The following is a 26828-nucleotide window of genomic DNA, read 5'->3' on the forward strand; positions in this document are numbered from 1 at the left end:
GTGCACCACCTTCTTTTAATCATTAAGACCCCTTTCACACTGGGGCGTTTTTCAGGCACGAGAAACGTGATTCTTTTGCATAAAATGAAGATCAGAGGCTGCATCTGCAACTCGGGCTTTCACATTGGGATTGCAGATGAGGCTTCTTTCAGGCACTTTACAGGCTTTTTTTTTTTTATGCCAAAGCGCCTGAAAAACGCCCTAGTGTGAAAGGGGTCTAAATGCACAAGGTTTGTACTCAGTTTTGCACACTGTCACCTAAACTATTATTGGCCTTAAGTGATAATGGATGATTTACTTCAAAGGAGAAGTATGGGAATTGAGTTTTCCCATATTTATACTTCCCTCGGTAGATGGAGCATCAGACTGATGCTCCATCTCTCCCCCACCGTCTGTGCACTGAGAACCGAGCCACCGAACATCGCCGCTGGCTCGGTTCTCACAGATCCTCGAGAGGAAAGAGGCTGACTTGTCAGTCAGCCTCTTTTCTCTCTGCTTCTCCACGCTCATTGGAGTGATGAGCCGTGGAGGGGTGGGGAGAGGCTGTCTTGGCGGCTCGCCGATAGGCTGAGACTGCCATCAATCAGGGAAACTGGTGGATCCCGACTTAGGAAGTGGTGATGACACACTCCCCCGACTGATGGAAGAGACGTCAGCGGAGAACGGACTTCAGACCGCTCTACGCTAAAAAACAGGTCACAGGAGTAAAAAACTAATTGCACTCCTGTGACCCAGAGAAGAAGCCAAGCCTAAAAAGCCCAGGCTGGACTTCTCCTTTAACTCGCATTCCTATAAATCAGCTATTCTGTTTTTGAGCAGATCAATCATAAGAAGGATCTCCACCATTAGGCCCTATAATGTGCTTTGAAGTCCTTATCCAAGTGGTTTCCTTTTGGGTGTAAAATTGTCCCTTTCTTCAGTTCACCACACATACATAAAGTACATACATAGATAATACATAAAGTCTTAAAATGGCTGCCTTGGAACTCTGACAGGTTCCCCTTTAACAGCACTGCAACAAAAAAAAAAAAATCCACCAATTATGAATATTTCAGCTATATCTTCTAGGTTTTCACCTTCAGGCTATTTAAATAAAAATGTTTAAACAGCCATTTCTCAAATATATTCATAAGAGCCGCACAACTATGTAAGTCAGCACAACTATGTAAGTCAGCAAATTGATATTCTGTGCATTTTATCGGCAGTAGAAAATAAAAATTTATTTTTACCAATATATCACCAACCGGTTCTGCAGAACAGAACAGTACAAAGACCAATCGCATTATGTGACTATCCAGAGATTCTTACATTCCATCACCCCCTACCACACTCAGGTGAATAGTCGGTGAAAGCCTGCAAGTAGGTTTGTGGATGCCGGAAGCATTGGGAAGACGGCAAATTTGTTTTTGTTGTGGAGCTTTTGGCACAGAAAAAATATAAAAAAACAAACACAACAAAATACTTTCTAAACCTTCTAACCACCCACCTCTCTCTGTTAATCAAATCCCAACACCTTAAAAATGTGTCTTTAGTTCTTGCAAATACCAGACTGGAGGTGGAAGAATGCCAATAACTATGAATTTGCCAGCATGGAATGGATGTATTCAGAAGAGTTATGAAGATTTTATCACCAAGCAAGCTTAAAGTGGTTGTAAACCTCTGACATGAAATATGAACAAGGCACATCCTTTTATACTGTGTACTTGTCTTAGTCCAGAGCACCAAGTGTCACTTCTGTCTGCTGCTTCGTTCCTCTGCTATCAGCATAAATAACCTCTGACAAGCTTTTCTGACACCAAGAGAAAAAAGGTGACAGGGGAGGGACCTCCAGCTGATTGCCAGCCTCAGCTCTGTTGCCATGTGTTGGGTGAAGGGGCGTGTCCATTCCCTCCAATTAGCTCTCCTCACAGAGCTCTGCAGAGTGCAATTTTAGCTCTCCACCCCCTTTTTTCTGGACTCGCAGACAGCACTTTAAACATTTGAAGAGACGAATAAGGATAAACAGGTACAAATTGGAGTATTTGTTTCCTCTCTGTTTATCACCCGAAGCCAATCACGTCACTAAGTATATGTAAGGGTTTTAAACCACGATTTCAACCCGGCAATGCAGTCCGATTTCAGCAGCGATTTGACAGATATCCGTGTGGATTCCTGCACAGATGTCTATAAAAAAAACATCCCCCCGAAGTCACCAAAAGTAGCGCAGGAACTACTTTTGGGATTCTGTGCAGCGAGTCGGACGGTGCCATTGCTGGCAATAGCCGCCGATTTGGAATGCGATTTAAAATGTCAAATCACATGCCAAATCATTTCAATGTGAACCTAGGCTAAAAGATAAAACTCTAGACCGATATAAAAGACTTAGATTAACGCAGCTCTGTAAACATTATTACATTAGGTATATTTTTACATACTAGCTAGGTACCCAATTTTGACCAGTAGCAGCCTTGTGCAGTCCCTGAAATGAAGAAGCAGCACAAGGAGCCAATCCATTTATGTGCCGACAAAGAGCATGCTGATAGGAGGAGGGATGGATGAGAGATGAGATTTTCGCTATGCTGATTCCCCCTTCACTATTCAGTAACAGCCTGTGGTTTTCCCATGACAGAATGGGCTCAAGGGAAGTGGGATGAAGCATGCTGGACATCAGACTGAGGACATCTTTTGTCAGAAAAAAGGTAGTGCGGGGATAGCTCTGGATTAAGGTAAATATTGTAGAAAATTTTATTTTTTATCTTGCCCAAACTTAATTTTTTTCTTGGTATTTTTGACAGAAGTTCCGCTTTAAAATGTTCTAGCAATCTTGAAACTGACGCGCTGACGTATAAAAGAAGAAGGTGAATGTGAGTAGCAATCTGCAGAGCACTTGCATAATGTACAGGTCATACTAATGCCGGGCACAATTGCATGCTAACAGGAAACGATTATCAGACTCAATCTAATTACTGCCATGCTTTAATGGACAGCCTCTAAGAGGCCGGTGCAGTGTGAGGAGACAACTGATGGATCTCCAGATGTTCCCTTATGATTCTTTCACTAACACAGATCTAGGGGGGGGGGGGGGGGGCGACGACGATGACAAAATGAAGACTATATAGAAAAGGTTTCATGTCACAATTCCTAAGTTTACAATTGGCCAAGGTTCTCATGTCCCCCTAGATGTCCCATGTTTTCAAGGATCCACGTTCTTGAAATCTATCTCTGATGTCTTTGTATGAGGTGCCTAACATACTGCTACTCTGAGCCAATATACATACTTGGGTGAGAGCTGAAATATGCTGTGGCCAAGTTCCACAGAGAAGGTAACTAGACCATGTTTGTTACTTTAAAAACATAAAACATTTCCCTTTACAAATCATTTATTTTTCATCAACAAAAGAAGTAAACGAACAGAAGAGATATCCAAATTAAGTCAATATTTTGGCGTGGCCACCCTTTGCCTTCAAACCACCATCAATTCTTCTAGGTACACTTGCACAGTTTTTGAAGGAACCTGTTCCAAACATCTTGGAGAACTAACCAGAGATCTTCTGTGGTTGTAGGCTGCCTAGAAATCCTTCCGTCTTTTCATGTGATCCCAGACACTCCATGATGTTGAGATCAGGGCTCTGTGGGGGCCAAACCATCATTTCCAGGACTCCTTGTTCTTCGTTACGCTGAGGATGGTGCTTAATGACATTGGCTGTATGTTTGGTGTCATTGTCTTACAGCAGAATACATTTGGGGCAAATCACAAACCTCCCTGGTGAGGCATGATGGATAAGTATCTGCCTGTATTTCTCAGCATTAAGAACACCATTGATCCTGACCAAATCGCCAATTCCATTTGCAGAAATGCAGCCCCAAACTTGCAAGAAACCTCCCCCATGCTTCACTGTTTACATCCACTTTAAGGCAAAGTTTCACCCAAAAATGGAACTTCCTCCATCCTCCAGTGTCCTATTTGGCAACTTTTAGGGGGGAGCAGATACTCGCATAATCCAAGTATTTGCTCCCACTTCTGGGAATAGATCCCCACAGTATCCATGGCAATCTACGCCATGTCTGGCCCCTCCTCTGCCCCCCCCTCCCCCGGCTGTCTTCTGGGAGACACAGGTTCCAGGAGACAACAGGGACCGGTGGGATCGCACAATCTGACTCGTGCATTTGCAGTAGGGAACCAGGAAGTGAAGCCACAAGGCTTCACTTTCCGATTCCCATACCAAAGATGGCGGCGGCAGCACCCAAGAACCAAGGGACAGATCGGCTTTGGGTGCCGATATCGCGGGCACCCAAAACAGGCAAGTGTCCATATATTAAAAGTCAGCAGCTGCAGTATTTGTAGCTGCTGACTTTAAATTAATTTTATTTTTTTGGCGAAACTTTAAAGCGGAGGTCCACACAAAAAGTGAACCTCCGCTTTTCGGAACCCTCCCACCTTCCGGTATCACATTTGGCACCTTTCAGGGGGTAGGGGGTGCAGATACCTGTATAATACAGGTATTTGCACCCACTTCCGGGCCTAGACCCCTGCAGCTTATCTTCTATAACCTCACCTTAATGGCAGAGTTTGGCTCTTCCTCACCCAGTTTTAAGCCTCCTACACAGCAGTTTGTTTGTTAATGACCATGTTTCAACCTACATATGAAGTTGATGATCATTAGCTTAAAGTGGAGTTCCACCCAAAAATGGACGCAAGGCTTCACTTCCTGATTCCCTTACCGAGGATGGCGAAGGCGGCAGCAGCCGAGAGCCGACATACAAACCGCCTTCGGCTGCCGACATTGCGGGCGCCCTGGATAGGTAAGTGTCCATATATTAAACGTTGTTTTTTCCTGGCGGACCTCCGCTGATCATACACTTGCCTCTAATCCTAAAAAAGCCCAGACTTTATTCAGTGTGCATGAGTAAGAATTGATGCTGAGCCAAAAGGGTGGTCACACCAAAATGGATAAAGTCCAAAATAACTTACATAACTTACTAAGGAAAATCAAACAGATTAGTCAATGACAAACACTTGTAGAACCAGTTACATGGAAATGTGACAGGAAGAAGCAGACAAAAAAAAATGTAATGTATATTCTTTTGTTATAATAAGCAAATACATGACAATTCAATAAATGAATCATCGCACATACACCGTAGAAAAAAAGTTCTCATTTAAAACTAACACATGGCCAGATTATCCGATAAAAACAGGCGTCCCAATACTTTTAGTAATATAGTGCATTTCACCCTCTGCTCTTTTTTAATGCATTTGTATGGAGAAAATAAAATTTGCTTAAAAAAAAAAAAAAGGGCCAAATGTAAAAGCTGTGATTTGAAAAGGGCAGTATGAACAGTGATCTCAAACAATGCATCTCCTGGAGCGCGCTCCCAGTCTCCAACAACTCCTATAGAATCTTTACAATCACTGACTAACTTTTTTAGAATGGTAAAAGTTTTTGACAATCTTCTGTTGCATGTCTGCAGTCTGGCAGTTTTCTGTAGTAATACATTACCGATTAAGCACAGCCTTTTGGTTCTGTCAAGGTGCCAGACTTTAAGTGGAACTTTACTCTTCTCATTCGTTGCTGAAGATGGTTTGTATCCAGTTTCAGGATTTTTAGCCATCTTGATTGACCAGCCCAAGATGACCAACCCCCCCCCCCCCCCACATGGAGGTTCATTCACAAAAAGATTGTCAACAGACAGGTCCCAGAAGACAGCAGGGACCAATTAGGATGAGCAGCGCGACTCGCACATGTACAGTAGGGAACCGGGAAGTGACGCCGCAACGCTTCACCTCCTGATTTCCTCACTGAGGATTGTGGCGGGGGCTGCCGAGCGATTGATCGGCTTCCGACATCGCAGGCACCCTGGACAGGTAAGTGTCCATTTATTAAAAGTCAGCAGCTGCAATATTTGTAGCTGCTGGCTTTTAATAAAAAAAAATTAGGTGGAACTCCGCTTTAAACTGAATACACACAGCTGAATATCGGCCAGTTCAACAGAAACAGTCTGACATTTGGCCCATGTGTACGGCAGCCTGTCCATGAGAAGCCAGCCAAACATCCGGCTTCTGTCAAAGGGACTGAAATGACTGAAAAACATCTGCAAATTGGCATTGGATCAGTGCTCTTAGCCAACGGCTGAGAGAACCGACCGTTGTGTTTTGGCGTAGAGGGTGTCCTCATGTCATAACACAATACCTCAGCGGAGAGATCGTTGTACTAACATTGGATTGATAGTACATCGAGCTCTGTAGTTTGTTTTCGTTCAGCCCTCTGTGTTGAAAAAAAAAATGATAGTGTGTAATAAAGAACATATTACTTGTGGTTGACCTGCTATCATATTGCCATTATTAGCCACCTAAACCTTGCAGTTTGGGTCTTGATAAGCATAAAAAAGTTGATACCAATTGATAAAGGAATAAAGAGCAGGAAGCAAAAGGGAGAAATGCATAAGAAAGAAATTGCCGCTCCAAGCCCAAAACCTCTGAAGCACACGCCCTGTTGAAACCTTTAGGTGCAGGTTCTGCAAGGATTTAGGGAACAAAAAGCATTTAAGGCATCTTTATAAAAAATCTTAAATGGTGTGCGGCCGTCCAGGACTGTTCTTTTTGCTGATAAATTCATAAGCACAGGAATATTATGGGGTAACTACAACCAGGTTCGCCAGCAGTTGCTACCCTCAAATAAAAATCAGATCGGCCTTTATATCTGCACTGGAACAGACAATACCAGAATAAAAGCCAGAAAAATATACAAATCCTGCTATTTCGCCAAGTATCTACTTTATTTGGCTTTTGCATCTTCCCAAAAATGCTAATGACTAACGTAGGCAAATAAAAAATTGCAAAACAAACAGATTATAGGGAATTTCCATTAACACAATTATGTTGAAAAAAAAACGTAAATTTTCAAAACCAAATATGAACAAGGAAATACTTCAAAGTATAAAACAAAAAAATGTCATGTTTAATTTCATATATGATAAAATTTGCTTTTGCATACTTTCAATATATTCCAGGAACAGGTGAACCTCCGCCTTGAAGAGAACAGTATTTTTTTTAGTGTTGGAAAGAGAACCTCTGTCAACATTACTGTTGCCAGGGTATACTGAATTCCACAGATTGACAAAGCCTTGCCTGGATTCTAGTATTTATGTTCCTTTAACACAGGGGTCTCCAAAGAGCCAGTTTACTGTGCTTCAGACTTTAGGGGGGCCGGACTGTGGCCAGTGGGAGTAGAAAAATCCTGGTGTCAGTGGGAGTAAACAATGCCACAGCTTTGGTATTCATGCCCCATTGTTGTTAGCGGGAGGAATAGTGCCCCATCATTGGTACCAGAGGGAGGAATAGTGCCCCATCATTGGCCCCACTGGGAGGAATAGTGCCCCATCATTGGTACCAGTGGGAGGAATAGTGCCCAATCATTGGTACCAGTGGGAGGAATAGTGCCCAATCATTGGTACCAGTGGGAGGAATAGTGCCCAATCATTGGTACCAGTGGGAGGAATAGTGCCCAATCATTGGTACCAGTGGGAGGAATAGTGCCCAATCATTGGTACCAGTGGGAGGAATAGTGCCCAATCATTGGTACCAGTGGGAGGAATAGTGCCCAATCATTGGCACCAGTGGGAGGAATAGTGCCCCATCATTGGCACCAGTGGGAGGAATAGTGCCCCATCATTGGCACCACTGGGAGGAATAGTGCCCCATCATTGGCACCACTGGGAGGAATAGTGCCCCATCATTGGCACCACTGGGAGGAATAGTGCCCCATCATTGGCACCACTGGGAGGAATAGTGCCCCATCATTGGCACCACTGGGAGGAATAGTGCCCCATCATTGGCACCACTGGGAGGAATAGTGCCCCATCATTGGCACCACTGGGAGGAATAGTGCCCCATCATTGGCACCACTGGGAGGAATAGTGCCCCATCATTGGCACCACTGGGAGGAATAGTGCCCCATCATTGGCACCACTGGGAGGAATAGTGCCCCATCATTGGCACCACTGGGAGGAATAGTGCCCCATCATTGGCACCACTGGGAGGAATAGTGCCCCATCATTGGCACCACTGGGAGGAATAGTGCCCCATCATTGGCACCACTGGAGGAATAGTGCCCCATCATTGGCACCACTGGGAGGAATAGTGCCCCATCATTGCCACCACTGGGAGGAATAGTGCCCCATCATTGGCACCACTGGGAGGAATAGTGCCCCATCATTGGCACCACTGGGAGGAATAGTGCCCCATCATTGGCACCACTGGGAGGAATAGTGCCCCATCATTGGCACCACTGGGAGGAATAGTGCCCCATCATTGCCACCACTGGGAGGAATAGTCCCCAATTATTGGTACCAGAGGGAGGAATAGTGCCCCATCATTGGTAAAAAAAACACATAACCTGTTGCCCTACCATGTGCTCTAATATCAGCAGTAGTAGGGAGACTGACAGAATCGGTCCCATCATGCCCCGGGACTGTGACGTCATATGGGCGGGGTCACCGGGAGACCACGCCCCATGCCTATATAAATGTTGCACACTGGGCAGCATTACAGCGGCAGAGATCATCGAGTCAACATCGGGACAAGAGAAGAGGGAAGAAGACGGCGGAGAAGACCGGGGCCCCGCCCCCCTGCTAGTAAAAGAGCTGCAAGAATATAGTGGAGGGGCCCAGCAGAAAGCACCAGAGAGTGCGGAGAAGAGAGCGGAGAGTCGGAAGAAGACCCCCCGAAGTCAGAAGACCCCGGAGCTGCCTAATAAATTACTTTACTTTTTTTTTCTTGCCACTTTTTCCCCCAGGTGAATGTGTAAGATGGGGGGGCTGGGATCTGGGGGACCCCTTTTTAAAGGGGGCTCCCAGATTTCGATAAGCCCCCCGCCCGCAGACCCCGACAACCAACGGCCAGGGTTGTCGGGAAGAGGCCCTGTCCTTAACATGGGGACAGGGTGCTTTGGGGTGGGGGGGCTACAGGGCGCCCCATGCCCCAAAACACTCAACCCCCCCATGTTGAGGGCATGCGGCCTGGTACGGTTCAGGAGGGGGGGCTTGTCCCCACCCCCTTTCCTGCGTGCTCGGGTATGGTGTGGATTTCGGGGGATTTTCGGAGTAGGGGCTTCCCTTTAAATCCGTACCAGACCCAAGGGCCTGGTATGCTCTTGGAGGGGGAATCCATGCCGTTTTTTTTAGTAAAAATTTGGCGTGGAGTTCCCCATCAAGATTCATATCAAACACAGTGCTTGGTATTGGCAGGGATCCTAGTCGGATACCCATTCATTGAAAGTCGGACATATATCGGCTTCAAGTCGCGGGGCAAAGTCGGATCCAAAGTAGTACTAGTGTCGCGTCGCACCAATGTGAACCCGGCCTTATGCTACTTTGAAAATGTGATACTTCACTTGAAGTAGTGCGATTTCAAAGTAGCAAGGTCAGCGTGATTTCAGGTGCTACTGGAAAGACATTTGTGTGGCTTCATACAGATGTCTATTGAAGTCGCACCTGAAATCGTCAAAAGTAGTACAGGAACTACTTTTGCAAACCGCAAAATCTGTGTCGCATCAATTGCAACGGTGCCATTGCCGGCGATAGGCTGCGATTTGTCATTCAATTTGATCTCTCAAATCGCATGACAAATCGCCCGTATGTGAACCTAGGCTCAGATGATTTTTGATAGGCAGTAAGTGCAGCCAATTATGATGCTGAAGTAGTGGGTATTTAGAGTTTGGACATACTTGCATCTGGAGAACAAAAGGATTTTTTTTTTTAAGTCAATTTGTACTACAAGTGAAAACCACGGGCAAGGTTAATAATGAATGAGATGACCAGTTTCCATACAGGAATGCGGCAAAACCTAATAAAACAAGCAAAAGGCTAAGTAGCAAGACGTGCATTTTAAGTGTCGGCAATTTATTTAAGAAAAGTATTCATTTATTATTAATGAAAATGTAGTGGTGATGGGCGTTCTCGTTTAATATCATCTAAGTGGTTATGAGAGTAAATTTGTCTTCTACACCTACAAAATACATTTGGACAAAGGCTCCATCCTGCAAGCCCTGCTTCAGTCAGCCTGCAGAGCTGCTGTACATCTGATATCTGGGTAACAATTGAACCAACACAACTAAAGCTCTCTTCGTATAAGGGCGTAGGAGCACTTACATTCAACTGTCCACGATAGGCTGCAGGAACCAGAAACCTACCACTGCTTTCAATTTGGATGCTTCCCACAGCTACTCACCGGGAACCTCTGCTGCGGTTCTAGCATTTAATGCATTCACAGGTGTAAATGTACTAGGGCTGCAACGAACAATTATTTTCATAATCGATTAGTTGGCTGATTATTATTAGATTCATTTAGATTAAATCGGTTAACCTTAAAAAAAAAAATAATAATTTTGCTGGAATTTGCATTTAAAAAAATAAATAAAATTTTGACCAATTTGTTGTTGGGCGGTTTAAAATACACAAATTGTCGCAAAAATGCATTACATGCTTTTCTACAGCTTCTCAATTGAAGTATATTGAACCAAAAAAACAAAATGGCACCATTTTGCGGTAAAAAAAAGTCATTGCCATTGCCAAATACACAGCAGCTGAAAAAAGCATTGATGTAAAATGTGTCCCATAGGAAACCATGTGAATGAACTGTAGTGTGTTTCTGCAAAAAGCACCAAAAAAACAGAGGTGTGACCCAGGCCTGACATTTAGTAACATAATGGGGGTTAAAAAAACTAAAATTGGTACAAAAAGAGCAAATAATCGCTACTGTAAGGGGTTCATTGTTTACTGTGGGACAGTGAAAGTAATATTTACAGTAGTGATTTTCTTTTTGTACTATAAAGGGATAATTATATTTTTTTAATCCCATTATGTTACTGGCCGATTAATTGATTATAAAAAGTTGATCGATTAGTTGTTTCGGCCCAAGTATGCACCCTAAAAACGGCCATAGATGGTTCAAATCTTGGTCAGGTCGGTAGATACCGGCTAAAAATCAAACCATGTGTGGGCAGGGTGATTGTACCCAAGTCGATCCATCGATTACCTCGAGTACAAGCAGTATGTCGGCTTTATCCCTCCATGAAGACACAATAGCCCCGCAGGAGGAATTTGCAAGAAAGAAAATCAAATGATTCCCCCATCAGCACAGTCAGTGTTGATGGGGAATCCATCCATGTTCTTTCCTGCAACTCATGGTTGCAAAAAAAAATTGCACCATCTATGACCAGCTTAAGACTATGCCAACTCTACATTTGTATGGTTTTGGATTGCCCAACAAGCTTAAAGTTTTGATGGTCAATCTCCACAGATCATAACAATCATGAATGTGTACACAGTGAATTCCTTATAGAGTTGTTTTACCACTGGAATACTACACAATGAATTCCCCTTTTATTACATGCAACCCAAACTCCAGTATGCTGGCACATGAGGGACTAAAAGCAGTTATATAGGCAAAAATGTAGATCTGCAAATATCAAAAGCGGATGCAGCATTCTGACAGCCGCAGGTGTGGATGTCGCAATAAAATTTTCAACAGGTTAGATTCCTCCTTTCACACTGTTGAGCATAAATGGGAAAGTTGAAGAAAGTCATAATTCCTCATCTCTAAACTCCTTCTGGAAAAGGTTACAAAAACCTATTAGGTGATGCCAGCGTGCACTGGTCCGAATACTCTGAAAAGGTTAAAATCCAGGGCGGATGACAGCATAGCACAAGCAGTCAGCAGTGAAGATTATGCACCAACATTCATGTTGTATAGGCTGAAGTACAAAACATATAACACTAGACCATAATTAAACACAGAGAAGATGAGGCCGTGCATTGCCATGGTTACAGGTTGGCTGATTGGCAATGAACACGCAAGTGATCGGATCCAGCCTGCTCTCTTAGGGGGGAGTAAACGCTCATATCACAGAACATTCCTAGATATCTATAGTCTTTAATCTAATCACTTTCAGCTAGGCAAGCATCTGACAACAGGCTCTGCACAAGACATTATGGGCCCAGTGCATATGGCACACCCCCATTCAAAGCATTAAAGTAAAAAACCTGCGTCTCTGCAGACCCCCAGACACACCCCCCCCCCCCCCATTCCTACAGATTTAGTGATGTGCACAAGAGCAGAGGTGCTCCCAGCTCTCCACCTCCTCATTTGCTTCTGTCAAACACGGCCAGTGAGCAGGGAGTGGGGGAACCAGCTCAGGAATGAGCCTGCATGAGTGCCCACCATAGCAAATTTCTATGGTGGACTACAACGTGGGACACGAGGAGTGAAGTATGATGTATTATTTTTTTTTTAAATATGCCTTTGTAACTTACACCAATTTTTTATTTTTTTTTTATTTAAATCAGCAGCTGACGACTTTTAAAATATGGACACTTACATATCCAAAGACCTGTGTGTCTCCCAGAAGACAGCAGGAGGCGCCGGACTTGGCGTAGATATCCGCGGATATCTATACCCGGAAGTGGGAGAAAATAGGGGTGGAACTCTGCTTTAATATGTTTACTATATTTTTGGCATATTATGCATTCTCATTTTAGGCCAGCAGGTGGGGCTTTAGGATACATGTCACATTTTCTAGTTTCTTTACCTCCTGTAGGAAACGCTTGCTTAAAGCGGGGGTTCACCCAAAAAAAAAAAATTTTTAAATTGGATCTAGCATACTAATGATACTAAGGACATTTATTATCGGGAGGTCTTTTTTTTTTCTCTCTGTACATACCTTTATATCCTGTTTTTGTCCAGGGCTTCCGGGTTACGATGACTGCGGGACTGGGCGTTCCTATCCTTCGATTCGATGATTGACGGCTTGTGAAACAGGTCCCTTGTCGCACAACGCGCGTCAACAGATTTCCGGAAATAGCCGAGCTGCGAGTCTGCACTATACAGCGCCTGCGCAGTCAGCTCTACACGGCGGGCGCAGGCGCCGTATAGTGCCAACTCGCAGCTTGGCCATCTCCGGGAATCTGGTGACGCGCGTTGTGCAACAGGGGACCGGTTTCACAAGCCGTCAATCATCGAACCGAAGAATAGGAACGCCCAGTCCCACAGTCATCGGAACCCTGAGGCTGGGATAGGAACGCCCAGTCCCGGAGTCATCGGAACGCGGAAGCCCTGGACAAAATCAGGATATAAAGGCAAGTACGGAGAAAAAAAATAATAATGACCTGCCAAAAGTAAATGTACTTAGTATGCTGGCTCTAATGTTAAAAATTAGTTTTTAGGGCGAACCTCTACTTTAATAACTTAATCTGAAATTTACACGCAAAAGTGAGTCAGATGATAAACCATCTAAAGGTCTTCCCACATGCATTGCTGCTCTCCTAGGGCGATCAGGAGCAGTACTGTGCATGTTTAGCAGCCACAAAAAATGTTAAGAGTGATTAAAGCTGTCATTTTATACACTGGGGCTCCAATGTCATGATCGGCTCTTGAAAGATGTGTACGAACGATCAGATTATCACACAATCGCATTCGAAATCGGTATTGTTCATATCATTTTCTGTGTATGGGCCATTAGAGGTCCTGCAACGAAAGTGCAGACCTCAAATGCTACAGCTGTATAGGTTTGTGAGCTCAGCTGAGAACACCATCATTGTTGTTATTCTGAGGAACCATGCTCCGGTATTCAAGTAAATCTGTCCAGTAGGCTCCTCCTTCATCTAAGACAGGGGTGCCCAACCAACGGCCCGCGGAGCCCTCTGATGTGGCCCGCGACCTCCTGCTCTGGGATAGAATAGAATACTTGCTATTAAAGATCAGTTTATTACTAAAATCACAGTGTATATATGGGAATATCTGTTCTCTGGTAGTTACTGGGCTTCTTTCAAATGAGTCAGCAGATGCAGAGCACTGCTGGTGCGGGTTACCTGCACTGAGCCATAGACTTCTATTATTACTTGCGAGTTTGGTGAGATTTCTGAAAGTGCACCAAACCTTCAGAATATAATAGAAGTCTTTTGCAAAGTGCAGAAAAGCCAAATGTACACTGTGTTGCACCCGCGGTGCGAGTAAACCGCAGTGCATCAGTGTGAAAGCCGCCATGGGCCCCTTTTACACGGTCAGTCTGACACAATTGGACCCTCCTCCATTCACCTCTAAGGAGTGGCATCCGCCCGCTCTGCTCATTGTGGCCCGCGACCAGTTACCAAGTCACTTAAGTTGCCCTCGCGCTTCAAAAGGTTGGGCACCCCTGATCTAAGACCTACCTGTCACCCAATGCTCCTAGAACTAGCAGGGCTGGGAAATCAATATTATGTCTATGGGTACCTCAGCCTGGATGATAAAAAAAGGCAATTTAGCTGTTCTGACTATTATTTGTAAAATCAGGCCAAGCAAAGCTTAAAACGCAAAACTCCACATTCACTAAAACACACGTTTATAAATTGCTACACATCATCTTGTAATTTAATGATAATGAAAATGCCATTCCATATCAATCTGCAGCTAGCTTTGATTTTGTGCAACTGGTAACACGTCAACAATGGCAAAAATGGGTGTGTTTGGTACACGGTGTACAGTAGATGCAAGGGAGTCTCCCTACCTTTTGGTGCGATTGGTTCACTGCTATTATGCTATTACAATAGTCAGCACATCATGAGAAGTTAAGGCTAAACTCCAGGCAAACATATAATCAAAAAAAAAAAAAGTGTTGCACTCTGGGGGGTGAGCAGTGGCAGTACCAGTAGCCAAATGTGTGTTGCAAACACATTTTCCCGACAATGAAAATGCTGCTGCTCAGTCACCGTCTGCTGGGCAGGGGCTTGACCTACCTTTATTGCTCAACTTCAAAATATCAATAGCTGTCCTGCCTGCCAGAGCTGTATAAATCTTTGAAGTGATTGGACAGAAATACTAAAACTTTGGTAACGAAACAACCCCTGTGTGTTCAAGTACATTTTTAGCAGGTTGCCAGGAGTTAAAGTGCTACTAAGCCCACAACCGTAAAATCAGTCTGTAAAGCAGGATTGTTATACTCACTGTGGAACCTAAGGGGTTAATGCTCTTTATTGTGTAAAAAGGCTGTATGCACAGATTTGCTACCTCTTCCACCGACTCCAGAACTGGTCCGAATAAGACAGAGCTAATGGAGTCAGGCTGCACATGCTCAGTTTGGTGTGTATTGCTAAAGAGTGTTTTTTTCTTGGGAGAGTGCATGTGATCTGCACAGGGCCAATCAGCACTGTCCAGACAGAGGATGAGGGGTCCTTGATCCCTATAGGACAGCTCAGTGCAGTATGAAAATTCCGTATACAAGCTTTAACCAGGAACTGCAAAAAAGTCACAAGACTGCTATATACTGCCAATGAGGAAAAGGTGTTTAGCAGTTTACATTTACTAAAATAATTGCATTTCAATGTTGTGTACTGTGGGAGACGAGATTAAGTGAATGCAGGCTCCTGGGTTAACACTTTAACCCCTTTCCGACCAGCTTCCACAGTTTTACTGTCTCCCCTGGGCAAAACGACGTTGCCTTACGTCGCTTTGCCTTTCGGCCACTAGTGCATTTTTATAGCACTGATCGCTGTATTAGTGTGAATGGTACCCCCGAAAATTTGTCAAAAGTGTCCCATCTGTCCACCGCAATATCGCAGTCCTGATAAAAATCGCTGATCACCGCCATTACTAGTAAAAAAATAAAAATGTCATAAATCTATCCCTTATTTTGTAGGCGATATAACTTTTGCGCAAGCCAATCAATATGCGCTTATTGATATTTTTTTTTTAACAAAAAATATGTAGAATAATACATATCAGCCTAAACTGAGGAAACATTTGGAATATTATAGCAAAAAGATAGTGTTTTTTTTTTTTTTTTTTAATTGTCGCTCTTCTTTTGTTTATAGTGCAAAAAATAAAAAATGCAGAGGTGATCAAGTACCACCAAAAAAAAAAAGCTTTATTTGTGGGGAAAAAGAACGTTTGGGTAAAGCATCGCACAACCCACCATTTCCAGATGTCTTCTGGTCAGTCACATGATGTAAAGAATCTTCTGTCTCTACTCTGCACTGGGTAATGCCCAATAATGCAGACCACGGGCATTGACGTAGCCAAATCAGCACCCTTTCCTGCAACTCAGATTATTTTTATTCAACGTTTTTTACACATACATAAAAAGAAAAAAACTTACAATTTATAAAAAATAAATAAAAAAAAAAACCTCAACAACCCTCTTTTCCTTTCTAGGTTGCCCAAATATTGGAAATGGCAAAAAAAAAAAAAGAAGACGACAGACAATCACCAATACAAAGTAAACAAATGCTGAACAGTACATCGCATCATTTCTTACAAGAAGGTAAACCATACAATTTAAGAGCCGGTTCACACTGCGGCGGCACGACTTTGGGGGTGACTCTGCAAGTCGTCCCGAAGATGACTTCAGAGGCGATTAGCAAAATGACTTCTGTATAGACGTCATTGCAAATCCCCCCGAGCCACCCCCGAAGTCGTGCAAGAACCTTTTTCTAAGTCGGAGCGACTTGCGTTGCTCCTATTAGAACGGTTCTATTGCATAGAATGGGACGCGACTCGTCAGGCGGCTGACGATTCACCCCAGTGTGAACCGGCTCTTATTGTAGAGTATTGTCATTCAATAAACAATGTGGAATGCAACAGGTTGACTCGAGACGTTTATTTAACAGTATCTCTCTCAAAGAGTTTCGAAATTTCAGGGGAATGTATCCCTAGTTAGTTTGATTTTCCTATAGGGCACAATTGCCTCCCCTGTAAGTGGATGTAGAAAAGTATAGCTCCGAGGAGTATTAGGTCATACACAGCTTGTAGGTGAAGGGAAAATATTCAGACTTCCTGGACCATGCAGGAATCCTGTACAACACAAGAGATCTAGGTGCCATTCCTGGAGTGTTCAACCAGGCCTCCTAAAATTCATCTTTTTTTTTTTTAGCTTGGTATATATCCATTTTTTCCTTCACTATTGTACCATTTATGACCTTTAGCCAATCTGAGTCGGTAGGCCAGTGATGGCAAACTTTGGCACCCCAGTTGTATTGGAACTGCATTTCCCATGATGCTCATGCACTCTGCAGTGTAGTTGAGCATCAAGGGGAAATGTAGTTCCAAAACATTTGGGGTGCCAAGGTTTGCCATCACTGGGTAGGCGTTAAGGGTGCCAAGCACGTCTGAGCAAAAACTTTACAAGTCTGGAAAAGACATTGAAGCACTAGGACTTGTATGGTGGATGGTATAATTTCTTTATCCATACAGCCTAAAAAACAGAGCATGGGGTCCAATGAAAAAGATGATCTCTGCATTATTACATTGAGTTCTGGGTTCCATAGTGATGCCTCCTAAGAGGGACGACTCATAACCTGCACTCACAGTATGTCCTCGGTCTTGTGGATTGAATTATGCTGGGTATCATTCAGCAGGGACGACTAAGGACATCTAGAGCCAGAGTGTAAATACTGCAGGGGGCAGTGCTGTAGAAGGACAAGTACTATAGCCAGAGATGCTTCTTTACCATTATAATTTTTTTTACTACAGCTGGTGCAAAGTTAAAAAAAAAAAAATGGAGTTGTGCTTTAAACATGTGTTGCCAATGAAATAAAGCCTCTCCCGATGCACGCAACACACCATAATGCCAAGCAAATAGGAGAAAACTCCAATGGAGGAGAGATGAGAGGGCCAACAACTGTACATCCTTCTCCAGAGATCATCCTACAAACCGCAGAGACAGACAAGCGTACAAAGTACCGGCTCCAGAAAATCATCTCAAGAAAAAAAGACGCAACACTTGACTATTTACTGTTGGATTAGGTTACTTTTCAGTCACAAGTGGGTGACACGGTTCACAAACTGGAAATGTGCAAGTATTACCACTTTCTAAAAACACAAACGAAATACTTCACAGCTGAATTATTGTGCAACAAAACCACAAAGACTTGTGTAATACTGATAGGCTCCACTGCTAATAAACAGTCATTAGAACTCTGCTAGATGAGATAAAAGGGCTGCATTTAAAAGGATTGAATAACCAATTCTACAACGTACATATACCACTTTATAAGTCAGATGCATTGTATATACACAAAAGTGTTCAGGGATTGTAAGAACTGAAGAAAAATACATTTCTAGTCGTGTGGAGAAACCCCTTCCAATACACAGTTCAATGAAAGGGAAACTATAATGGTTTTTGGTTTGCAAGTGTAGAAACTGACGCTTTCTATTACTGTTTTTAATCAACGGCATAAAACATTCTCTATAAATAAAACATTACGGGGTGCGTTCATGACGCTCAATTTACAAAGCATGCTGGGCTCTGGAACAAGAAAGCCCGGCACGGTTTGCATGCTTTTCGGCAGCCTATGTGAACTCTGCAAGGATAAAGGGGGAGGGGAGATCTGCTATTTAGGATGTCTGTCACAGGGATCCAGATCGTCTATAGAGCTCTAACAGCTACAATATTTTTTACTCATTAAAGCGGAGGTTCACCCTAAAACAATTATATACCATTACATCCAGCATACTTCCGACATCTACAGTATGCCGTTTTTTTTTCTTTGCCGTACATACCGTTTTGTTATTTTCCCCCCCGGCTTCCGGGTTATGGTTCCCGCGGGAGTGGGCGTTCCTATTCAGAGGTTAGATGATTGACGTCTGGTGAAAAACTTCCCCTGGCACATAAGGCGCGTCACCAGTTTTCCGTAAATAGCCGACCTGCGAGTCGGCTCTATATGGCGCCTGCGCAGTCAGCTCTACACGGTGGGCGCAGGCGCGTATAGAGCAGACTCGCAGGTCGGCTAGTTACGGAAAACTGTTATGCGCCTTATGCGCCAGGGGAAGATTTTCACCAGACGTCAATCATCTAACCTCTGAATAGGAACGCCCAGTCCCGCGGGAGCCAGAACCCGGAAGCCGGGGGGAAAACAACAATAAAACGTTATGTACGGCAAAAAAAAAACAGCATACTGTAGATGTCGGAAGTATGTTGGATGTAATGGTATATAATTGTTTTAGGGTGAACCTCCGCTTTAACAAAAGAACATTTCTATTTTTAGAAATGAACATCAAAAAAACAAACAATAGGTTCCCTTTCATTAAGGTGGCCCCTGGTAGGCCTCATTTGGCCCAAAATAGATGATACCATAGAAAAGGTACTGTGCTTCCCCGAAAATAAGCCAGGGCCTTATAATAATTTTGGCAACCAAAAACACAGTAGGGTTTATTTTCAGATTTTTATGTGCCGTCTTCTCCCCCCTCCCTGCCTGTCAGAAATCCTCAGTGCGAACATATTAAAAGTGGTTGTAAAATGCTAGAATCTGCTCTATTATAGGATTATATAAAGGTGTGCAATTCTGTAATACAATGGTCTTAAATACCTTCTTATAGCGCCGCTCAGCGCTTCCATGGCCCGCCATAGCTCTCTTCCCTGCTCAGAGCACTACAGGGAGAGGAGCCGAGATCCCCCGCTGACAGCTGGGAGAAGAGGAGAACAGCTGAGCACCGAGAGGCACTCTACCGAAGGTATTTGATGCAATTATATTACAGAAACACACATCATATACTACTGTAGGAGAGTGGATTCTACAATTTTACAACCACTTTAAATCTAGGGCTTTTTGTTCAGGGGTAGGGCTTATATTGCAGCCATCCCAAAAAAACATAGTAGGTCTTATCAGGGTAGGTCTTATTTTGGGGGAAACACGGTATCATTTGGCTACAAAGAAAATTTAACATGATTGTTTGTGCATGGCGTATCATCTTTTATAGTATACTGGTCCACATTTTCCAGTTACCAAAATGATTTGGCAACATTCTCAGCTTACATATATGAAAATTATACCCTCTTCACTGTACCCCATCTAACGCCATATGCCAGCACATGGGTGCAGTTGATAGAAACCTAATAGTGCCTGTGCCTCACGCTTCTATCACTAGCAAAGCTAGACTTAAGAGAATTGTGGCATTAGAAAAAAAAAATAAACATACATGCTCACCTAGGTGGATGCATCATTGATTCAATGCTGCATCTATCCCCTGCCACCTGTACACAGAGAAGTGAGCGATCAAAGACCACTGAACATAACTTCTTGGTCTCAGTTCTGTGCCCCTCCGGCACTCACAGGAGCACTGGGCTGTGGAAGGGGCGGAAGTGGCTGGCTCAGGCTCTCAGCTTCGCGTTGAGAGGCTGAGCCGGATGCTGGTCAGGCTACAATAAAGTCAGGATCTCTCCAGAGCCTGGACCGCATGAGTGATGTCTGCCGACAGTGGGATTTAGCCCACTGTCAGACAATTACGGGTTAAAGGAGTGCAGAAAGAAGTGCACTCTTGTGATCCCCAGGAGAAGTTGGGACGAAAGTGCTTTGGCCCTACTCCTTTAATGCACAGCTCTCAGTGTATGCCAGCCTTTTAATTTGGAGGAATGCCTAAAATAATATTCAGGCCTTGAATCCTTAGTAAACCAATCAGGGGTCAATAGGAAAAATACTCCTAACATTGGTGGTCAAGAAGAATGCCACTCTTAAGGTGCTGGTCAGAATATCACCCTTAAAGCCCTTTCACATTGAATTTCCGATCAGGTCCACCTGATCGTTTTAAAGACAGACCTGACTGAAAGCTCCATGTGGGTCTATTGGCAGGCTGAGGCAAGCATTGTGTTCATTTACACCCGCTTACCTCTGAGTCTGTCCAGGTCCAAAGAACCATCACAAACCTGCACCTGTCCACTGTCTAAATGCAGATGCAAACTGAATGGGCGTTGATGTGAAAAAAATCCTGTTTAACTTCGATTCAGCAAGGGATCTGCTCACAGATCCTCTGCTGAATGAAGTGGAGCGGCACTGAATGAATGGGCCCTAAGAGACAAAAAATAGGACATTGATGTCCTGCTGCTGGCTCTATCAAGTGGCACTGGCCCTGGAACTGCACAGGCACCATCAGATGGAAAGTCAATCAGCCACAGCTTTAACCACCTCTAGTAACCTCTGGGTTACACAGAACGCTGGTTGAGAAAGCCTGGTCTATGCACTCATCCCCCCCCCCCCCCCCCATTTACTTCAGAATTGCCAAAGGAATAAAAACTGAAGTTCATTTAAATGTGTTCTGCATCAACTATGGAGGAAGGGTACACTCTATATGTTAGCATACACAAAGCTGAATAGTGTGTGTGTGTGACAAAAAATATATTTGGCACATGAACCCTTCTGTTTTCTGGGTTCACAGATCGGCTTGTGATACAACTGTATGGCCAAAGGGTAACATAAATGTGGAAATACATTTTGGACTGAACTACATTGCGTCAGCTCATTAAAATGACCTGTTCATACATTTTTTTTTTTTAAAGGACAGAGATAAAATTTAGAGCAAAGAAGTAATTTCACCAAGTGGTTGGATACTGGCAGCTTAACAATTCTCTTCTGCCAATTCAATAATCCCTGGATTCAGACAAACCTTATTGCTCCGTACAAATGAAAGCCAGAGAGAATTGTGAACATTAAAAACGTAAACAACCAAATGTGCTTCCCATTTTAGATGTTCATTCTCTGTCCATATCTTGAAGGGGTGCACACTTCAAGAGTTCTGGTAAATGAAAACAATGAATTTAAACATATCTACAGACTGTAGAATATCTACATAAATAATGAATGAATTTCCATCTCGGACGCAATTTGTGAATGCCTCTTCCCAAATGTTTACAAAAAAACGGTCCTAGGGTAGTAGCATCAAAAAGGAAGCAAATGATGGTATCCATATCCACACAGGACATTATATATATATATATATATATATGCTTGCAACATACAAAACAACCAGAAATATCCAGCAGCTATCACAATGTTGCTCCCGGACTGTCCTAGCTACCTCATAGGAGGACTCTGATGTTCTCTAGAACACTTAAAGCGGTTGTGTACCCTCTGATACTACTTGCACCTACAGGTAAGCCTACATGAAGGCTTACCTGTAGGTGCTTGCAATATCTCCTTAACCTACTTAACCTATCTCCTACATGGTTAAGGTCAGATTTGCAGAAAAATTGGGCACCGATGTCTACGGTGCAGGCGCACTGAGCGTGCTGTGTCTTATATGTGAAAGCGCCGGAAACTCGCGCATGCGCGGGGATCGTGCCATTCTGTGTGCATGCGCAAAAGGAGACGTCATCGCCGCTCCGGCCAGTCACAGCGCCGGAGCGGCGATACCCGGAAGTCACTCCAGGTATCATGGCGGCGGCAAAGGAGAGGAACGAGGGATTCGATCTAAGGCAGGGGTGGCTAATCAGTGGCCCGCGGAGCCCTCTGATGTGGTTCGCGACATCCTGCTCTGGAATGGCAGGTTCGAAAGCAAAGTTCGCAGGTTGCCAACCTGCCATACCACAGCATCAGTGTTGTGATGTGAAGCTGGTGGTAGAGGAAGAAAGCGGTTGCTGAGCAGAGCCCCATAAGCCGATGCTTTCTCTACAGCGCCGGCTTTGCCAGAGGAGGAGTCTATTACAAAGTTCAGCTAACCCGCAGGATAGACACAGGTGCACTACGCTGCACCCACGGTGTGGGCAAACTGCAGCACATCAGTGTGAAAGCAGTCTAAGGCCCTTTTCACACGATCAACCCGACCAAATGGGACCCTCAATTCACCTCTACAGAGCGACAGATGTCCGTTTACGCCCGCCTACCTCCAATCCGAAAAACATTTGTTCCCTTCCATCTGGGCGGATCGGAGGGCCTATAGAGTAGCCGTGACCCGTCATTCGTCCACTCCACTCATCGTGGCCCGCGACTGATTACCAAGTTGCTTAAGTGACCCTCGCTCTTCAAAAGGTTGGGCACCGCTGATCTAAGGCAAGTAATTCATAATGAGCTATTATGGCGGTTCGGCCACGCATTCATTTCAATGGGCAAGAGCGGTGGAGTGGTGTACTCACCGCACCAAAGATGCTGCTTGCAGGACATTTTAACATCCTGCCAGCGCACCACTCCAGTGAGAAAGCCCTCGGGCTTTCACACTGGAGTGAAAGGAGACGCTCTTTCAGGGTGCTTTGCAGGCACTATTTTTAGCATTATAGCGCCTGCAAAGTGCCTCAGTGTGAAATGGTACTTGATAATGCAGTCTTGGAATAGCTCCCTTCTTCACATTATTTCTATTCTATTAGCAAATCCCAAAAAAGAAAAAACAAGTCACATTGGTATATGGTGCAATATGAATTGTGCACATAACAAATATGATAACGATAAAATAATAATAAAGAGTGGACATGAGATCTTACCAGCTGTAGGATGTCCTCGTCTTTTGGCATCACACTGAGTTCTAACGTGGAATCGCTGCAACACAATTTTATGCATGGTTATTCAACATACAATACAATTTGTAATGTACTACTATACTGTAGCAGCATTAACAAGTACAGTGGGGAAAATTATTTTGCCGACCTACAAAGAATTTAAGGGTCTATAATTTTTTATAAAAAGGTGCATCTTAAAAAAAAAAATAGAGACAGAATACCAAATAATAATAAAAAAAAAAAAAAATTGCAGAAAAAAAAAATTATACAAATGTTATAAATTGAGTTGCAGTTCAGTGAGTAAAAGTAGTATTTGATCCCCCCACCAACAATAATTCTGACTCCCACAGAATGGTTACAGTATGTGCTCATGTGGTACACAGATTAGTCCAGTCAATCTAAAAAGATGCTCCGAGCGACAACTCAAATCTATTTCTTCCATTCAAACCTCACCACCATGGGCAAGACCAAAGAGCTGTCAAAGGACTTCAGGGACAAGATTGTAGACCAGCACAAGGCTGAAACGGGCTACAAGACCATTAACAAGAAGCTTGGTGAGAAGGACACAACTGTTGGCACGATTATTCCCAAATGGAAGAAATACACCAATCACTTTTAGTCTGGAGCGCCATAAATGATTTCTTCTCATGGGGGAAGGATGATCATGAGAAAAGTGAGGTATCAGCCCAGAACTAAACGGGAAGAGCTTGTGAATGATCTCAAGGCAGTTGGACCACAGTCACCAAACAAACCATTGGCAACACAATACACCGCCATGGGTTTCAATCCTGCAGCGTCCGCAAGGTCCCCCCTCCTCAAAAAGGCACATGTACAGGCCAGTGTGAAGATTGCCAATGAACATCTAAATGATTCAGAGAAGGATTGGGAGAAAGTGCTGTGGTCAGATGAGACAAAATTTGAGCTCTTTGGCATTAACTCGACTCGCTGTGTTTGGAAGGAAGAAAAATGCTGACTATGACCCCAAGAACACCACCCCTAAAGTCAAGCACGGAGGTGGGAACATTATGCTTTGGGGCCGTTTCTCTGCTAAAGGTATAAGCCGACTTTGCCACATTGAGGGGCAAATGGACGGGGCCATGTATTGTAAAATCTTGGATGAGAACCTCCTTCCCTTAGCCAGAACATGGATGGGTCTTCCAGTATGACAATGACCCAAAACATACCGCCAAGGTAACAAAGTGGCGGCTCAAGAAGAAGCACATTAAAGTGGTTGTAAACCCTTACAGACCACTTTGAACTACAGGTAAGCCTAGATTAAGACTTACCTGTAGGTACAAGAAATATCTCCTTAACCTACATGGTTAAGGAGATATTTGCAAGAAAACTGCACCAATGTCTATGGCGCACTGAGTGTGGCGCTACCAACGACAATCATGCCCTTAGTGGCGGCTCCGGCGTGCATGCGCGGGAGTGATGCCATTGCTGCTCCGGCCAGTCACAGCGATACCCGGAAGCCACTCTGGGTATTATGGCGGCGACGGAGGAGGTGACCGAGGACCACTGCGGGGGCTTCGTTCTCGGGTAAGTAATTCATAATGAGCCAGTATGCTATGCAATTTTTTTTTTAAGAGAGGGTTTACTTCCTCTTTAAGGTCATGGAGTGGCCTAGCCAGTCTCCAGACCCTTATCCTATAGAAAATGTATGAAGAGCTCTTATGTGGCAACCAATGATGAAGTCACACTAAACAGTTTGTTATCTAATAGCAATGATTGGGGTTTTAATCTACATATAAAATGTGTTGAAGGGGGATACATACCTGTTCTGAATTAGCGCAATGACTTGAGAATAGGTCTTCCCAATGATGCTTTCTCCGTTCACCTTTATGAGTCTGTCCCCTAGAATTACAAAAAGAAACAGTTATTCACTAATATTTCTTAACCAATATGCTACAAAAATATGGAGGAAAAATGAATCTGTGCTGCCATCAGATTCTATCTATCTGTCAGTTTTCCATAAAATCTAAGATAAAGGGCACCTTTGTGATAAAAATAAATTCCAACTGTTCCGCTTCTCCTCATACCAGGCTGAAACAGCAGCTCGTCCTAAAATAATTACTATAGTCAATCCTTTCCCTAGAAACGACAGAGGCTGGCAACTGCAGAGTAAGGGGAGGGTGTGTGTGTGTATGTGTATATATATATATATATATATATATATATATATATATATATATATATATATATATATATATATATATATATATATATATATATATATATATATATATATATATATATATAATTAAACCAAAAATTAAGTCCCATACCTTTTCATCTTTCTAGTTCTTTACCTCAGAACATTTTTGTTAGTTATGCTAGTTCCGACTTTCACAACAGATTACCCGGATCGAAAAAGCAGATTGAACAGCCACATTCTTCAGCTCTCTGCATTGATTTGTATCCAAGACTAGATCCACATACACTACGCAATGAGTCGGCTCTAGCAAAAATTTCAGGTCCAAGGTCCATCTGAACTGCTTTAATGTCTGGACAGTCACAGGCCGCATCATCAATTGCCTCAACAGGACGATGTGTAAATGTCTTACAACAAGTGAATATCGGAGCTAGCATCTTGCTGAACATCCGAGGTACAGATGATAGACCAAAGGATAGGAACATAAATAGTGAAGTGGTCCCAGACAAAATGTAGGAAACGCTTATGCACTGGAAAGATGGGGACATGTACATGCATGCATTCATAATGTCCACAGAAGCCAGAAAGTCTCCATTAAGAAAAGACATTGACAAACCGCAGGGATTCAATGCTTAATTTCTGGGCTCAAATTAGGATTTCCAAAACAGAGATCCAGAATGGGGTGAATGCCACAACTGGGTTTTGTGAACCCAACGGCTTGGGGTAAAGTCTATAAAAATGTGATGCCAAAGGCCAGACTCTGAGGTGTGCTAAATATGTGGTGAAAACAAGGAGAAAACAAGAAGGTGGCAGGGAGGTAAATTTCAGTCTTCAGCCCTTGGATGCCACCACCTGGCCCCAGGAATCTGAAACGCAAGTGTCCGCAAAGGTTAATTACACCCCCTACACTTTGTAATATAAGAGGCACACTATCTGCAGATGAAGCAGTTTCACAATCCGTAGGTCATGAATATTAAAAACGCAGTAGTCACAGGACGTCAGATGCACTCCACCTTTAATAATTGGTGAAAACCAAGACTTTGGCACTTTGAAATCCAATACTGGATGACACCTGGAATGCTCAAGTTTGGGAGCCATCAGTTTAAAAAACACACCTGCTCCCCAAGTCCCCTTTATGTGGTCCTGGCAACACAACTTTTAAGTCATACTGGACAGAGATGATGATAGAAAAGTCTAAATATGACTCAGTGTGGAGAGGCGTAAACATTATCAGAGTGCTGACTGAAGCAAAGTGAAGCCCTCCCCTTTAACCTCCCTGGCGGTATAATTCTTTCAGAAAAAACATGCTGAAAGCGGTACAATTATTTGCAAGGAAATTTGGCGTTTTATATTGTAGGCCTGTAATTTTTAGAAATAACTCACAAGAATCTAATAGGCATCCCGGGTATGACATTTTTTTTAAAAACAAAATTATAAATTATAATATAATAAATAATTATAACAAA

General features: G+C 43.5%; 1 protein-coding gene across 3 annotated transcripts in view; it reads right to left on the reverse strand.

Moving 5' to 3' along the window:
* ARHGAP21 (Rho GTPase activating protein 21) overlaps window positions 1-26828 on the reverse strand; it is a 239263-nt gene that overhangs the window by 76891 nt on the left and 135544 nt on the right. For all 3 annotated transcript variants that reach the window (XM_040352529.1, XM_040352528.1, XM_040352527.1), the window contains exons 5-6: window positions 24986-25064; window positions 23193-23247 (exon numbers count right to left, since the gene is read on the reverse strand). In XM_040352529.1, coding sequence (XP_040208463.1) covers window positions 23193-23247; window positions 24986-25064 — 134 coding nt within the window. The remainder of the gene's footprint in view (window positions 1-23192; window positions 23248-24985; window positions 25065-26828) is intronic.

This window comes from Rana temporaria, chromosome 5 (assembly GCF_905171775.1).
Source record: "Rana temporaria chromosome 5, aRanTem1.1, whole genome shotgun sequence".
NCBI classification, from domain to species: domain Eukaryota; kingdom Metazoa; phylum Chordata; class Amphibia; order Anura; family Ranidae; genus Rana; species Rana temporaria.